The following is a 16,171-nucleotide window of genomic DNA, read 5'->3' on the forward strand; positions in this document are numbered from 1 at the left end:
GCATCGATTCCTGGCAGTCTCTGCTTCGCTCTCAGGAGAGCCCAACAATAAAGCATTCTCCCGATCAGGAGGTTGAGGGGGTTTATTGCAAACTAAAGATTAAAGGCGCTGCCTGTGGTAGCCATGGAAACAGGTTTTCTGATTAGAAACCCAATGACAATTCACTGACTTGAGTCAAACAACATGGCAGGCAAATCCTCTTCAACTAATTACTTCCTTTTCTTCTCTACAGGCAGTTTGACGAGCTGTTGGCTCTGGCCGGAATCCTAATGAAGCTCATTTAAAAGTGAGATTATGGAAATGGGTCTTTATCTTCCTCATTCTCTTGAGGGTGAGAGATGTCCCTCGCCCTCTCGGCCTCACCTCCGTATGAAGAATTTGAACACTTGCCACATCTGGTTTCAATCACTACCTCTCCTCAGGTTTTGGTACTGCAGCTGTCTTTGATGGTAGATGAGTGGATGCATCGATTAACCAAGATCTGATCTGACCCCTGTCCGGAGCCTTGGATTTGTGGTCGCACCTCCAGAATGCCACGCAAGTTGTTCGGGTGGTTAAGAATGCCTATGGTGTGCTGGGGATTACCAGGGGATTGAGTTCAAAAGCTGTGAGGTAATGTTGCAACTCTATAAAACCCTGGTTACACCACACTTGGAATATTCTGGTCTGTTTGGTTCTGGTCTGCTCATTCTTGGAAGGAATATGAAAGCTTTAGAGGGAATGCAGAGGAGATTTACCAGGATGCTGCCTGGATTAGAGAGCGTGTCTTATGAGGAAAGATAGAGGAGAATGAGAGATGACTTAATAGAGGTGCACAGAATGATAAGAGGCATAGATAGAGTGGACAGCCAGAGATTTTTAAAAACAGGGTAAGAAGAGCTAGTACAGAGGTATGATTTTAAAGTGATTGAAGGAAAATGTGGGGGGGGGGGGTGTCAGCTTTTTTTTTTACACAGTGTTGGCTGCATGGAACGCCCTGTCAGGGTGGTGGTCAAGGCAGCTACTTTGTAAGTATTTAAGAGACTCTTAGATAGGCACATGGATGATGGAAAAATGGAGGGTGCTGTAGGAGGAAAGTGTTAGATTGATCTTGGAGTAGGTTTAAAAAGTCAGCACAATATTGTGGGCCAAAGGGCCTGTACTGTGTTGTAGTGTTCTGTGTTTTACCACATTCAAAGTAACAGTACTGTGGAAAGGTCTTAGGCACCCTAGATATTTTATATGGTTTCAGATGGTCTGGCCTTCACAGAGCCCTGATCATCATCAAAGCTGTCTGTGGTTACTTGGAAAATTGGAAGCAAGTGAGACAGCCAAAGTCTGCAGAAGAACTGTGGAAAGTTCTCCAAGGTGCTTGGAACAACCTACCAGCCGATTTTCTTATAAAACTGCACAGCAGCATACCTAAGGGAACTGATGCAGCTTTAAAGGCAAAGGGTAGTCACACCAAATATTGATTTGATTTAGTGTTTTTTACTGTTTACTGCTCTTCATAGTAATTTTTTGGCATTTAAAAACTTTTCATCATTATTTTTAAAAGCATCTTCACTTTACAGATCTTTTTTACATGACCTTTGCTCAGTACTGTACATATATGTTACCATACAATTTTGTTTTCTGTTATCTGATTGAGAGCAGAGGTGGGGAGTCGATCTTGGTGCCTTTCCAATTGTGTAGTTTATTTATTTAGCAATAGAATGTAAAATAGGCTTTTCAGGCCCTTCAAGTTTCGCCTCCCCAGCAACCCCCGACAACCCCAAATTAGCCCTAACCTAATCACAGGGAAATTTACAATGGCCATTGAACATACCTGTGGAAGCAAACCAGAGCATCCAGAGAGAACCCACACATTCCACGGGCAGGACGTGTGGAGACTTCTGACAGATGACACTGGAATTGACCTCTGAACTCTGGCTCCTTGAGCTGTAATTGGGTCACACGGACTGCTACGCTACCGTGGTTCACTTGGGTGTCATGTGTTTTCAAGAGGAGGTTGTCCAGCCGTGAGCAAAATCTCCCCATAGAACATCACCTCATTTACTTGAACGTGCAGTACTGTAAACACAAGTTGTTGGAAATTCAGAGCAACACACACACACACACACACACACACACAATACAGGAGGAGCTCAGTGGGTCGGACAGCATCTACGGAGAGGAACAAACAGTCAACGTTTTGGGCCAAGACCCTTCATCTGGACTGGAAAGGAAGGGTGAAGAAGCCAGAATAAGAATGGGTGGGGTATGGGATGAATTATGAAGCTGGGAGGTGACTGGTGGGAAAGATAGTGGACTGAAGAAGGAATCTGATGGGGGGGAGAACCAGAGGGAAGTGAGGGGTAGATGAGAAGACATGGGGAATGGAAAAAGAAAGTGGTAGGGGGAATAATTACTGTAAGTTGGAGAAATTGATATTCATGCCATCACATTGGAGGCTGCACCTTGTATTCCATCTGGGAATCACACACAAAATCCCAGAGAATCTCAGCAGGTCAGGCAGCATCTATGGAGAGAAATAAAGAGCCAACATTTCAGGCTGAGTCCTGATGAAGGCTTGAAATGTGAACGGTTCATTCCTGTCCATAGATGCTGTCTGATCTACTGAGTTCCTCCAGCATTGTGTGTGTGTTGCTCTGAATAATGTGTATGGTCTCTCATAATGCACAGGGACCAGATCTACACCTGGTTTCACTGCAACTACTCTGCAGGTTGTGTCTCACCTGTTTCACTGGCAGCTGGTAAAGCCCCCAGACCTACTGACATTCTGAGCACAGAATCAAACCAATCCAATCCAAATTAGTTTGTTTAATTTAGTGATAAACCGGAATAGATTAAACAGGTGTTTTCAATGCTCTTTCAGTAGGGTGAGGTGCACCAAAATACAGATCGCCCAACTCATCGCTGAGTGCCGTGGTTCATGTAACACCTTATAGTGCCAACAACCTGGGTTTAATTCCTATCGTTGTAGTTCTGCCCGTGCTGTGGATTTCCGCTAGGTGCTCTGGTTTCCTCCCAAATTCTGAAGACCTATAGGTTGGTACTGTAGGTTATTTGGTCACAAGGGTATAATTAGGTTCATGGGTTCTTTGGAAGGAAGGATCTGTTACTGTGTTGTATCTCTAAATAAACAATTAAACTCAATTGCTCCCAGCCGTGTAACAGTTCAAGAGGAATGCTTGTCATGTTCTGAGGTTAAAAAGACAAGAGTGTTATCCAGTAGAGACCAGGTATCCCTTGGTACAAGATGGTTCTTAACACAGCGTGTTTACAGTGTTCAGCAGAGCAACAACAGCAAGACAAGCCTCTTTACACACACCCACACCCACACCCACCCACCCCCAAGATAGGTCATTTCTGGGCCTGCAGCGGCCTCACAGACTTGCAGACGTCAGGCCTCTGAATTCCAGACACACTGACCAGGGGATTCCACTGTCCGGTCTCGACTAATGAACTCACTGACATCTGTCTTCGGCCTGCACAGTATCTTTATGAATGTCATCAAAATTACATAAGACTGATGGGAAAGAATATTCACAAAGTGAGGAGAGAGGAGACCACTTCTGCCATTGGTGGAATGGATCTTGGCCCAAAAAGTCAACTGTTTATTCCTCTCCATAGATGCTGCCTGACCTGCTGAGTTCCTCCAGCATTTTGTGTGTGTTGCTGTGGATTTCCAGCATCTGTAGAATCTCTTGTTTATGAATGTATGTGCATCTGACTTTTGGAGTTAATAAATGGTTAAGTTATTCTCACATGTTCTGAGATACAATGGAAAAATGTTCAATACTGTCTGTACAGATCAATTCACAACATTGTTAAGGTTTGACAAGGTAAAACAATAACAATGCAGAATAAAGTGTTACAATTACAGAGAAAGTGCAGTGCAGGCAGACAATAAGGTGTAAGACCATGATGAGGTATATTGTGAGGTCAACAGTACGTCTTTCTGTACCAGTGGGCCACTCCATAGTCTTTTACCAGTGGGGTAGAAGCTGTCCTTGAGCCTGGTGGTACATGCTTTCAGGTTTTTGTACCTTCTGCCTGATGGGAGAGGGACATCAAGGTCTGGAGTTGCTGGGGCCCTTGGCTATGCTGGCTGCTTTACTGAGGCTTCAAAAAGGCAGCATCCATCATTAAGGACCCCCATCTCTTTGCTATCATCAAGGAAGAGGTGCAGGAGCTTGAAGTCACACACTCAATGACTCAGGGACAATTTCTTCCTCTCTGCCACTAGATTTCTGAGCTATTTTCGCTTATTTAATTTTTTAATAAATATTTCTTATTGAAATTTATAGTATGTTTATGTCATGCACTGTACTGTCACAAAACCACAAATTTCACAACATATATAGAGTGCCTGTAAAAAAAAAAGTATTCACACCCCCACCCTCTTGGAAGTTTTCACTAGGAAGAGGTACAGTCGACGTTTCAGGCCGAGACCCTTCGTCAGGTCCTGACGAAGGGTCTCTGCCTGAAACGTCGACTGTACCTCTTCCTGGAGATGCTGCCTGGCCTGCTGCGTTCACCAGCAACTTTGATGTGTGTTGCTTGAATTTCCAGCATCTGCAGAATTCATGTTGTGTGGAAGCTTTCAGGTTTTGTTGTTCTACAACATTGAATCTCAGTGGATTTAATTTGGCTTTTTTTTTACACTGATCAATAGAAAAAGGCTTGTTATAGTGAAAACAGATCCCTACAAAGTGATCTAAATTAATTACAAATATAAAACACAATAATTGATTGCATTAGTATTTACCCCCTTCAAATCAGTATTTAGTAGAAGCACCCTTGGCAGCAATTACAGCCTTGAGTCTCTGTGGATAGGTCTCTATCAGCTTTGCACATCTGGACTCTGCAATTTTTCCCCATTCTTCTTTACAAAACTGCTCAAGCTCTGTCAGATTACATGGGGATCATGAGTGAACAGCCCTTTTCAAGTCCAACTACAAATTCTCAACTGGACTGAGATCTGGACTCTGACTTGGCCACCCCAGGACATCAACTTTGTTGTTTTTAAGTCATTCCTGTGTAGCTTTGGCTTTATGCTTGGGGTCGTTATCTTGCTGGAAAACAGGTCTTCTCCCAAGTCGCAGTTTTTCCATTTCTTGATTAATTTAACTATACTCCAAGGGATATTCAGTGACTTGGAAATTATTCATCTTCTTACTTGTGCTTTTCAATAACCTTTTTGCAGAGTTCCTTGGTGTAGTTTTTACCAGGATACTGACTCATCTGCAGTTGGACCTTCCAGATACAGGTGTATTTTTACTACAATCAATTGAAACACCTTGAATGCACACGGTGATCTCCATTTAAATAATTATGTGACTTCTAAAACCAGTTAACTGCACCAGTGATGATTTGGTGTGTCATATTAAAGTGGGTGAATACTTGTGCAATTAATTATTTTGTGTTTTCTATTTGTAATTAATTTAGATCACTTTGTAGAGATCTGTTTTCACTTTGACACAAAAGTCTTTTTCTGTTGACCTGTGTCAAAAAAAAAGCAAATTAAATCCACTGTAATTCAACGTTGTAAAACAATAAAACATGAAAACTTCCATGGTAGGTGAATACTTTTTATAGGCAGTGTATCAGTGATATTAATTCTGATTCTGAACAACCCTTCGTGTGGTTCAATATCAAGTGTCTAAATGTTTCCATGAAGTGCCGTGTGATGCTTCATTCTTGAGTTTTGTGTTAATCCAAGTTGTTAACGTGCAGTCTCAGAAACACCATCTGGGCAGGGAGTGATATAAACTTCCTCATAAATAGTTCACACATACATCTTTGTAGATCACATCACAAATTGATTGAACTGAGTTCTCCCCTGAAAACAGGCTGTGGAACTCCTTATGACATGGGATACTTGTAGTGTGTAGCAAAGAGTAAACTGGTATTTGGGGCAGCATGGTAGTGTAGTGCTTAGCACAACGCTTCACAGTACCAGCAAACTGGTTTCAATTCCCACCGCTGTCTGCAAGAAGTTTGTATGTTCTTCATGTAATTGTGTGTATTTCCTCCCACGGGCCAGAAACCTACTGGTTGGTAGGTTAATTGGTCATTATAAATTGTCTTGTGTTTAGGATTAAATCAGGGGGTTGCTGGGCGGCACTACCTCAGTCTATCTCACCTACCTCTGTCTCTATCTCTACCTCTGTTTCTCTATCTATATATCTATCACTCTAATCTCACCAGGGTACAGTAAAAAACCTGTTCTACATTCCATTCATACACAAGTTTTCAGCCCATATGTCATAACAGTGCCATATAAACCACTTTACTTTGAAGATTATGACATTAAACAAAATCTGATTTTTTTATAACCAGACAAATCTGCACTGTTATTTGTTTTGTGCTCGGCTAGTATTAAATCTATACATTAGAAAAATCTTTGCAGTTTCCCTCTGTACAGCTCCAAATCACCTTGGGGCACTGAATGGCATTAAAGAATCTATATAAATGCAAATTTGTAATTTTTCTAATTTGGTTAGCTGGAGAACTACCAATGTGGGAAATGGTGAAAAAAAAAAAGAGGATTCGAGTGCTGCTAGAGTTGAGAAGGAAATGTTACTCTGCGGCACAGAGCAAACGATTGCTCAGATTTTAACACCAGTTCACAAAAACGAAGCTACAACCATCTGCGGGAACTCGGCTGTAGGGGAGGGCAGGAAATGTCGGCGTCTCGGGTCAGAACCCTGCACCAATTCCTTTCCGCACAGATGCTGCTCAATGCACTGGATTCCTCCATGGGATTGTTCACTGGTTCGGATTCCAGAATATGCAGCCCCTCTGTAACGTCCCACCAAGGCATCAACACCTCTAGCCATTAACTCACCCTCCCACCACAATGTGCACATCGCCTGATGTCACTTTATGTACATACAATCAGTTATGTATATAGCAGGTGCTTGTTTTATAAGATTGCGTTTATATTTATTATGCTTTTGTGTGTTTTATTTAGTTGCTTATGCTCATTTATTTTTTTTTGCCGGATTCGTTGCCAAAATGTAGCCATTGTAAACTGCTGTAGGAACCCAGCAGGTCAAGTTGCATCTATCGAAATGAAGAATCGGTTAACATTTCGGGCTGAGTCCCCTTACCAGTTCCCTCAATCTGCCCCTCCACTTCTCCTCACCTCCTCCCAGTACCCTCCTCCTTCCCTTTCTCCCATAGTCCACTCTCCTCTCCCATCAGATTCCTTCTTCTCCAGCCCTTTTCCACCCATCACCCTCCCAGCTTCTTACTTCATTCCCCCTTCCCCAACCACCTTCTGGCTTTTACTCCCTCCCTGCCCCCCAACCTTTTTCTGGATTCTTCCCCTTTTCATTCTAGTCCTGATAAAGGGTCTCAGCCCCAAACGTCGACTGTTCATTCATTTCCGTGGATGCTGCCTGACCTGCTGGGCTCCTCCAGCATGTCGTGTGTGCTGTTCTGGATTTCTGGCGTCTGCAGAATCTCTTGTGTTAAGTTATACTCTGCCAGGGATGGGTTACCAGTGGGTAGTGGTGGAAACGAGCAGATCGGCGGAGTTTAAGAGGCGTTTAGTTAGGTATATGATAATCGAGGGAATGGAGAGATATGGATCATACACGGGAGGACATTCTAGAGTTTGGAGTTCCGTCTGGGAGGAGATTGTATGCCCTACCCGTGACTGTGTGAGTTTCTTCGGCTGCTCCGGTTTTCCCGACGGTCCGAAGACAAAAGCTAGGCTTAAATCGGTGACTTGCTGCCGCCGACGTTTCCTCCCACAATCCAAAGATGTACCAGTTAGTTCAGAATCAGGTTTATTATCACCAGCATGTGCCATGAAATTTGTTAACTTAGCAGCAGCAGCTCAATGCAATACATAATCTAGAAGAAATAATAATAAATGAACTAAATCTTATTCCATATACTTTATACAGTATACATATATTAAAAATCATGCCCAAAAAAACAAATACTATCTATTTAAAAGAGTGAGGTAGTGTCCAAGGGTTCAATGTCCTTTTAGGAATCGGATGGCAGAGGGGAAGAAGCTGTTCCTGAATCGCTGAGGGTGTGCCTTCGGGCTTCTGTATCTCCTCCCTGATGGTAACAATGAATGCCAGGTTGTTGCTGCGGCACCACTCCACTAGTTGGCATATCTCACTCCTGTATGCCCTCTCGTCACCACCTGAGATTGGTTGTATCGTCAGCAAATTTATAGATGGCATTTGAGCTATGCCTAGCCACACAGTCATGTGTATATAGAGAGAGTAGAGCAGTGGGCTAAGCACACACTCCTGAGGTGCACCAGTGTTGATTGTCAACGAGGACGAGATATTATCACCAATCTGCACAGATTGTGGGTGGCCTTCCGGTTAGGAACTCGAGGATCCAATTGCAGAGGGAGGTACAGAGGCCCAGGTTCTGCAACTTCTCAATCAGGATTGTGGGAATGATGGTATTAAATGCTGAGCTATAGTCGATGAACAGCATCCTGACATAGGTGTTTGTGTTGTCCAGGTGGTCCAAAGCCATGTGGAGAGCAATTGAGATTGCGTCTGCCATTGACCTGTTGTGGTCAGTTGGTCATCGTAGATTGTTCTGTGATTAAGCTAGGGTTATATCGGTGGTGCCGCTTGCTGGACCGGAAGGGCCTGTTTCACGTTGTGTCTCTAAATAAATAAATAAATGGCCAGGCATAGACAGTCAAAAACCTTCCCCCCCCCCCCCCCACCACTAGTGTCAAAAGCAAGATGGTGAAGGCTTAAAGTGAGAGCAAGGGCTTTTAGAGGCGATCTCCAAACACGCCTTTAAACATAAGATTAGAGGGGAAAACAGGATGTTTTCTTCTCCTTTACACTCGTGTACTGGAAATGACATTAAACAGTCTTGAATCTTGAGAAGTTTAAAGCAGTGGTTTACCGGGGTTAGTAGCGAAAGCAAACAGTTTGGTGAGGTTTAAGAGGCATTTAGGCAGACACGCAAATATGAAAAAGGATCTACTGATATCCCAGCATATGTGGTGAATAAACTCTTCTCAGGCTTCAAGCTGGGTTCAGTTATCAATTATAACGGACACTTCGATGACAAACTCTGCCACCTTCATCAGGGATGATGCCTGGGCATCTGTCTGTCTGTATCTTGTTTTACGGCAGTTGGCATCCAGCTTAATGGTGCATTACCGCCACCCTCTGCTCCGGAATGTGCACTAGACATATATTCTAAATCCCTTCACCCAATCGCGCGCACGCACACACACACACAAACCTACACTTTACCCTCCCATCCTTGACCATCCTAGTACCCTATTCCTGTTTATTTGTCATATCTTATAAAAGACCCCTGTACCCCTCAAAAATGCTAAAAATACCCAGACAACAAATAACAGGAATTCTGCAGATGCTGGAAGTTCAAGCAACACACATCAAAGTTGCTGGTGAACGCAGCAGGCCAGGCAGCATCTCTAGGAAGAGGTGCAGTCGAGGTTTCGGGCCGAGACCCTTCGTCAGGACTAACTGAAGGAAGAGTGAGTAAGAGATTTGAAAGTACCCGGACTTGTGCTCTCTTACCCATGCCCAGCAACCCTTTTAATGTGAATTCTTGCACCCCCAACTCCCTTAATTTAATTCTCATCATCTCTCTCTGTATCCCATACTTCCTGCAACACAAAACTACATGTTCTACTGACTCCTCTTCCTGACATTCCTCACCTAGTCCGGTGGTATTTATACCCCTGTATTCTGTCTCTCCTGATTGGTTAGTCCTCATCCAATCAGTTTCCACTCTGCCACCTTGTTTACAATCGAATTCCAGTTCTGACGAAGTGAGACACTTGCCTTTGTTAAGATTCATCTCCTCTAGTTTTATTTCAATAGCTTCATTCACCAGGCGGTTACAAAATCTATTGGCGCGGCACAATAGTTTTTGCCATCGAAGTCAATCCTGTAGCTATTGCGAATGCAGTGTTCAGCTATTGCTGATTTCTCCGGGTAACCCAGATCAATACACCTCCTGTCTTCCTTGATGAGGGTTTCCACCGTGCGTCCCATCTGGTCGATATACGCTGCTCCACATTCAGTGCCAGCCGACCAGAGTCCCAGGTCGTCTTTGACCCGGTTAAGCTGTGACTTGAGCTTCCTTGCGGCCTTGTGATGCTACCAAGCCAGTATTTCTTCCGGATCCTGGCGATCCTTCCAGAAACCACGGAAGTATAGGGAGGACAGGCGGTAGCCTCGTTGTTAAGTCCTGACTTTTCTGTCGGCCCTTTTAAGGGCCCAATTGATTTTCTTCACCTTATAGCAATTTTGTAGGAATGTCGTGTGTTGGATGATCAGCCATGATCATACTGAATGGCGGTGCAGGCTCGAAGGGCCGAATGGCCTACTCCTGCACATATTTTCTATTTTTCTATGTTTCTAATCGTCAGAGAGACTGTCTGGTTCCGAAACAGTTTCCGCACGGTTAACCAAAATAGAAAGAACTGCTCTACCTTGGAAGGTGTGATGGTGGCTCTTATTGTTGAAGTACAGGTCCGTGCGAGTGGGCATCCGACAGACGTCATGCCTGAAGCTACCATCCGGTTTCGGTTATATTAGAATGTCCAGGAACTGGAAGCAACCATGCTCCTCCGTTGCCATTGTAAATTGAATGTTTGGGTGCATACTGTTCAGATGGTCCTGGAACTGTTGGAGCGTCTGCAGTCCATGAGGCCACACTACGAAGGTGTCATCGATGTATCTGAAGAAGCACTTGGGGCGTAGGGGTGATGAACTCAGAGCCGTCTCCTCAAAATCCTCCATGTAGACATGAGCAATAGCTGGCGACAAGGGCGATCCATGGTCACTCGTTCGTTGGTTCATAGTAGGGCCCCTTATAGAGGAAGTATGTTGATGTAAGGCTGTGTTCAAAAAGATCAATGGTACCCTTATCCGCAGGAGTACCAAGCTGTCCTTAATGAGAAATCCAGTGAACAGGAACATCATTGATTTGACCCTCTGCAGATTGTAGATCATGGTTCAAGCAGGGCTTCGAGTTGAGGAAGTCACTGAATGATTTTGTGGGGACACACTTGCCTATGACTTTTTATGAAGTCCGTAACAACTGCGGGGTATTCGTTCAGATCCTCTGATGAATCCTTGAACAATGCCCACTCCATCAACTTGAAGCAATTCTGTAGCTGCTGCTTCACCTCCTGAAACCGCCTTTTTGTTGTCCTTACCTCTGGAGCCTTGCTCCATAGCCTCCGCCTGTATACAGGTAGAAGAATAGCCAAGTGTACAGATTTCCCGAAACGTGCCTGGGCTCGGAACGGTAACCATTCCTTATCGTAGTGTAGCAGTGGTCTAGTGTGTCGGGAACCCCGGTGCTGCAGGTTATATGCTGATGGTAATTGGGTAGAAATTTCATCAAACAAGCCTGATTGAAGTCCCTGACTATGACTTGAAATGCATTAGGGTGGACTGTTTCTTAGGCCATAAGATATAGGAGCAGAATTAGGCCATTTGGCCCATTGAGTTGGCTCCGCCATTTCATCATGGCTGATCCAATTTTTCTCTCAACCCCAATCGCCTGCCTCTTCCTGTAAACCCTTCAACCCCTCACTAATCAAGAATTTATAAACCTCTGCCTTAAATCTATCCATGACTTGGCCATCTCTCGCTAATGAAATTCCTCCTCACTGCTGTTCTAAATTGACGCCCCCCCCCCCATTCCGAGGCTGTGCCCTCTGGTCTCAGACTCAGCCACCATAGGAAACATCCTCTCCACATCTACTCTATCAAGGCGTTTTGACATTTGACAGATTTCAATGACATTCCCCCTGCCCACCACCCCCCCATTCTTCTGAACCCCAGTGAGTACTGGCTCAGATGCTCCTCATATATGATACACCTTTCAACCCAGGAATCATTTTCATGAACTTCCTTTGGACTCTGTCCAATGTCAGCACTTCCTTTCTTAGATAAGGGGCCCAGAACTGCTCACAATACTGCACGTGAGGCTTATAAAGCCTCAACATTACATCCTTCCTTTAATATTCTAGTCCTCTTGAAATGAATGCTAACATCACATTTGTCTCAACCTGCGAAATGCCTAGACTGCATTTCTTGTTCGGTGATGGCAGCAGACACTATCTTGAGTGCCTGATCACTGTCAGCTTTTGGCACGATGGAAGCTGGATGTGGGGGTGTGGGTGATGCACAGGAAGCTCCACCATTCCATCACGGCTGATGCAATTTTCCCCTCAGCCCCAATCTTCTGCCTTCTCCCCGTAACCCTTCAACCCCATTTAGTATAATTTGGTATCAACATTGGCAAAACCTTGTGCGATGAATGACCTCTCCTCAGTGTTTCAATAGACAATAGGTGCAGGAGTAGGCCATTCGGCTGTTCGAGCCAGCACCGCCATTCACTGTGATCATGGCTGATCATCCACAATCAGTATCCAGTTCCTGCCTTATCCCCATAACCTTTAATTCCACTATCTTTAAGAGCTCTATCCATCTCTTTCTTGAAAGCATCCAGAGACTTGGCCCCCACAGCCTTCTGGGGCAGAGCATTCCATATATCCACCACTCTCTGGGTGAACAACAGGAATTCTGCAGATGCTGGAAATTCAAGCAACACACATCAAAGTTGATGGTGAACGCAGCAGGCCAAGCAGCATCTGTAGGAAGAGGTGCAGTCAACTTGTCCTGACGAAGGGTCTCGGCCTGAAACGTCGACTGCACCTCTTCCTACAGATGGGGCTTGGCCTGCTGCGTTCACCAGCAACTTTGATGTGTGTTACTCTCTGGGTGAAAAAGTTTTTCCTCAACTCTGTTCTAAATGGCCTACCCCTAATTCTTAAACTGTGGCCTCTGGTTCTGGACTCACCCATCAGTGGGAACATGCTTCCTGCTTCCAGCGTGTCCAATCCCTTAATAATCTTATATGTTTCAATAAGATCCCCTCTCAGCCTTCTAAATTCCAGAGTATACAAGCCCAGTGGCTCCAATCTTTCGACATATGACAGTCCCGCCATCCCGGGAATTAACCTTGTGAACCTACGCAGCACTCCCTCAATAGACTGCAAGTACTCCAGGTGTGGTCTCACCAGGGCCCTGTACAGCTGCAGAAGGACCCCTTTGCTCTTATACTCAATTCCTCTTGTTATGAAGGCCAGCATGCCATTAGCTTTCTGCACTGCCTGCTGTACTTGCATGCTTGCTTTCATATTTCATATGAAGGTTTCATATTCAACCTTCAACCGCCCTGTGACATTTAGTCAATATCACAATTTTGTTTTATTGCTACAGTATCATAGAAAAGCCTACAACACAATACAGGCCCTTTGGCCCACAATGCTATGCTAAACATGTACTTACTTTAGAAATTACCTAGGGTTACCCATAGCCCTCTATTTTTCTATCCAGATGTCTCTTAAAAGACCTTATCATATCCACCTCCACCACCGTTGCTGGTAGCCCATTCCATGCACTCCCCACTCTCTGCATAAAAAAACTTACCCCTGACATCTCCTCTGCACCTACTTCCAAGCACCTTAAAACTGTGTCCTCTCGTGCTAGCCATTTCAACCCTGGGAAAAAGCCTCTGACTATCCACATGATCAATGCCTCTCATCATCTTATACACCTCTACCGCTCCAAGGTGAAAAGGCTGAGTTCACTCAACCTATTCTCATAAGCCATGCTCCCCAATCCAGGCAATGTCCTTGTAAATCTCTTCTGCACCCTTTCTATAGTTTCCACATCCTTCCTGTAGTGAGGTGACCAGAACTGAGCACAGTACTCCAAGTAGGGTCCGACCATAGCTGTAACATTACCTCTCAGCTCTTAAACTCAATTCCATGGTTGGTGAAGGCCAATGCATCGTAGGCCTTCTTAACCACAGAGTCAACCTACGCATCCACAACACCTCCAACCATTGTGTCATCAGCAAATTTACTATCCCATCCCTTCACTTCCTCATCCAAGTCATTTATAAAAATCATGAAGAGAAGAGGTCCCAGAACAGATCCCTGAGGCACACCACTGGTCACCGACCTCCATGCGGAATATGACCCGTCTACAACCACTCTTTGGCTTCTGTGATCAAGCCAATTCTGGATCCACAAAGCAAGGTCCCCTTGAATCCCATTCCTCCTTATTTTCTCAATATGCCTTGCATGGGGTACCTTATCAAATGCCTTGCTGAAATCCATATACACTGCCTCTACTGCTCTATCTTCATCAATGTGTTTGGTCACATCCTCAAAAAAAAATTCAATCAGGCTCATAAGGCATGACCTGCTTTTGACAGAGCCATGTTGACTATTCCCAATTATGTTATGCCTCTCCAAATGTTTATAAATCCTGCCTCTCAGGATCTTTTCCATTAATTTATCAACCACTGAAATAAGACTCACTGGTCTGTAATTTCCTGAGCTATCTCTACTCCCTTTCTTGAATAAGGGAACAACATCTGCAACCCTCCAATCCTCTTGAACCTCTCCCATCCCCATTGATGATGCAAAGATCATTGCCAGAGGCTCAGCAATCTCCTCCCTTGCCTCCCACGGTAGCCTGGGATACTTTTCATCTGGTCCCGGAGACTTATCCAACTTGGTGCTTTCCAAAAGCTTCAACACATCCTCTTTCTTAATGTCTATATGCTCAAGCTCTTCAATCCACTGTAAGTCATCCCTACAATCGCCAAGATCCTTTTCTGTAGTGAATATTGAAGCAAAGTATTCCTTAAGTATCTTTGCTATCTCCTCCGGTTCCATACACACTTTTCACTGTCACACTTGATTGATCCTATTCTCTCATGTCTTATCCTCTTGCTCTTCACGTACTTGCCGAATGCCTTGGGGTTTTCCTTAATCTTGTTCACCAAGGCCTTCTCATGGCCCCTTCTGGCTCTCCTAATTTCATTCTTAAGCTCCTTCCTGCTAGCCTTATAATTTTCTAGATCTCTATCATTACCTACCTTGTGTTTGCGTGTGGCCAAGCGGTTAAGGTGTTGGTCTAGTGATCTGAAGGTCCCTAGTTCGAGCCTCAGCTGAGGCAACGTGTTGTGTTCTTGAGCAAGGCACTTAACCACACATTGCTCTGCGACAACACCGGTGCAAGCTGTATGGGTCCTAATGCTCTTCCCTTGGGCAACATTGGTGTCGTGGAGAGGGGAGACTTGCAGCATAGGCAACTGCCGGTCTTCCCTACAACCTTGCCCAGGCCTGCACCCTGGAAACCTTCCAAGGCGCAAATTCATGGTCTCACGAGACTAACGGATGCCTATTATCATTACTTAGTTTTTTTGAGTGCTGTGGAAAATCTTAGGCAAATACAGTGTACATAGCTAGGGTGCCTCAGACTTTTGCTCAGTACTGTATTTGTCAAAGTGGAGCAGAGAGCGAGTTTGTAAATCTGGCAGGAGCAACGGGTGTTGGGAGTGGTGAGGGTGAAGTGCCATGGAAGGGTTGTGGGACAGGTGCCAGAGTAGTGCCAAGGACGTGGGTGCAGACACACCCAACTATGAAACTCCAGGTAAAGTCATTTGATTCCAAACAATTGGTTTATTGATCTTTACAGAATGAGGGTGCTGGAGTGGAGATATGTCTCTACCAAAGGAGGTGTTCATGCTGGTCTGCAGGTCGCCCTTGGGCAAGGTGTAGCATCTGCTTAGCCCCCGATCATGGTAGCATGAAGCCATGGGATCAGGTGGTGGAAGATCGTATGAGCAGCTTGTGCAGACCACTGGAACCAGGCAGACAATCTCTGAATTGTTGATAATGGCTGGGGTTACCCATCTTGTAAAGACACGCCCCAGAAGGCAGCAATGGCAAACCACTTCTCTAGAATAATTTGCCAAGAACAATCACGGTCGTGGAAAGGCCATGATCACCCATTATATGACACAGCACATAACAAATGAATAGAATATCTCTGATGCTTCACACTCCCTCTCCCTGCTCCCTTAGAGTCCACAATAGAGACCCATATCAGATTTGGGTTTATCATTATTCTCGTGTCATGACATTTGTTTTTTATTGTGGCAGTACAATGCAATGCATAAAATTACTACAGTACTGTGCTTAAGTCTTAGGCATCCAAGCTATATATATGTGTCTAAGACTTCAGAATCAAGTTTAATATCACCTACGTGTCATGAGATTTGTTGTTGTGCAGCAGCAATACATAAAAAGAAAACTGTGACTTACAGTGAG

General features: G+C 44.5%; 1 protein-coding gene across 4 annotated transcripts in view; it reads left to right on the forward strand.

Moving 5' to 3' along the window:
* Positions 1-16,171, forward strand: part of tmco6 (transmembrane and coiled-coil domains 6) — a 76,278-nt gene that overhangs the window by 50,230 nt on the left and 9,877 nt on the right. For 3 of the 4 annotated variants that reach the window (XM_072264153.1, XM_072264154.1, XM_072264156.1), the window contains one exon: positions 233-4,464. In XM_072264153.1, the coding sequence (XP_072120254.1) occupies positions 233-241 (9 nt within the window). In that variant the 3' untranslated portion in view covers positions 242-4,464. Of the gene's footprint in view, positions 1-232; positions 4,465-16,171 lie in introns of those variants that run through there. The other variant, XR_011886676.1, reaches the window with a different exon arrangement.

Source organism: Mobula birostris, chromosome 7 (genome assembly GCF_030028105.1).
Source record: "Mobula birostris isolate sMobBir1 chromosome 7, sMobBir1.hap1, whole genome shotgun sequence".
Lineage (NCBI taxonomy): Eukaryota > Metazoa > Chordata > Chondrichthyes > Myliobatiformes > Myliobatidae > Mobula > Mobula birostris.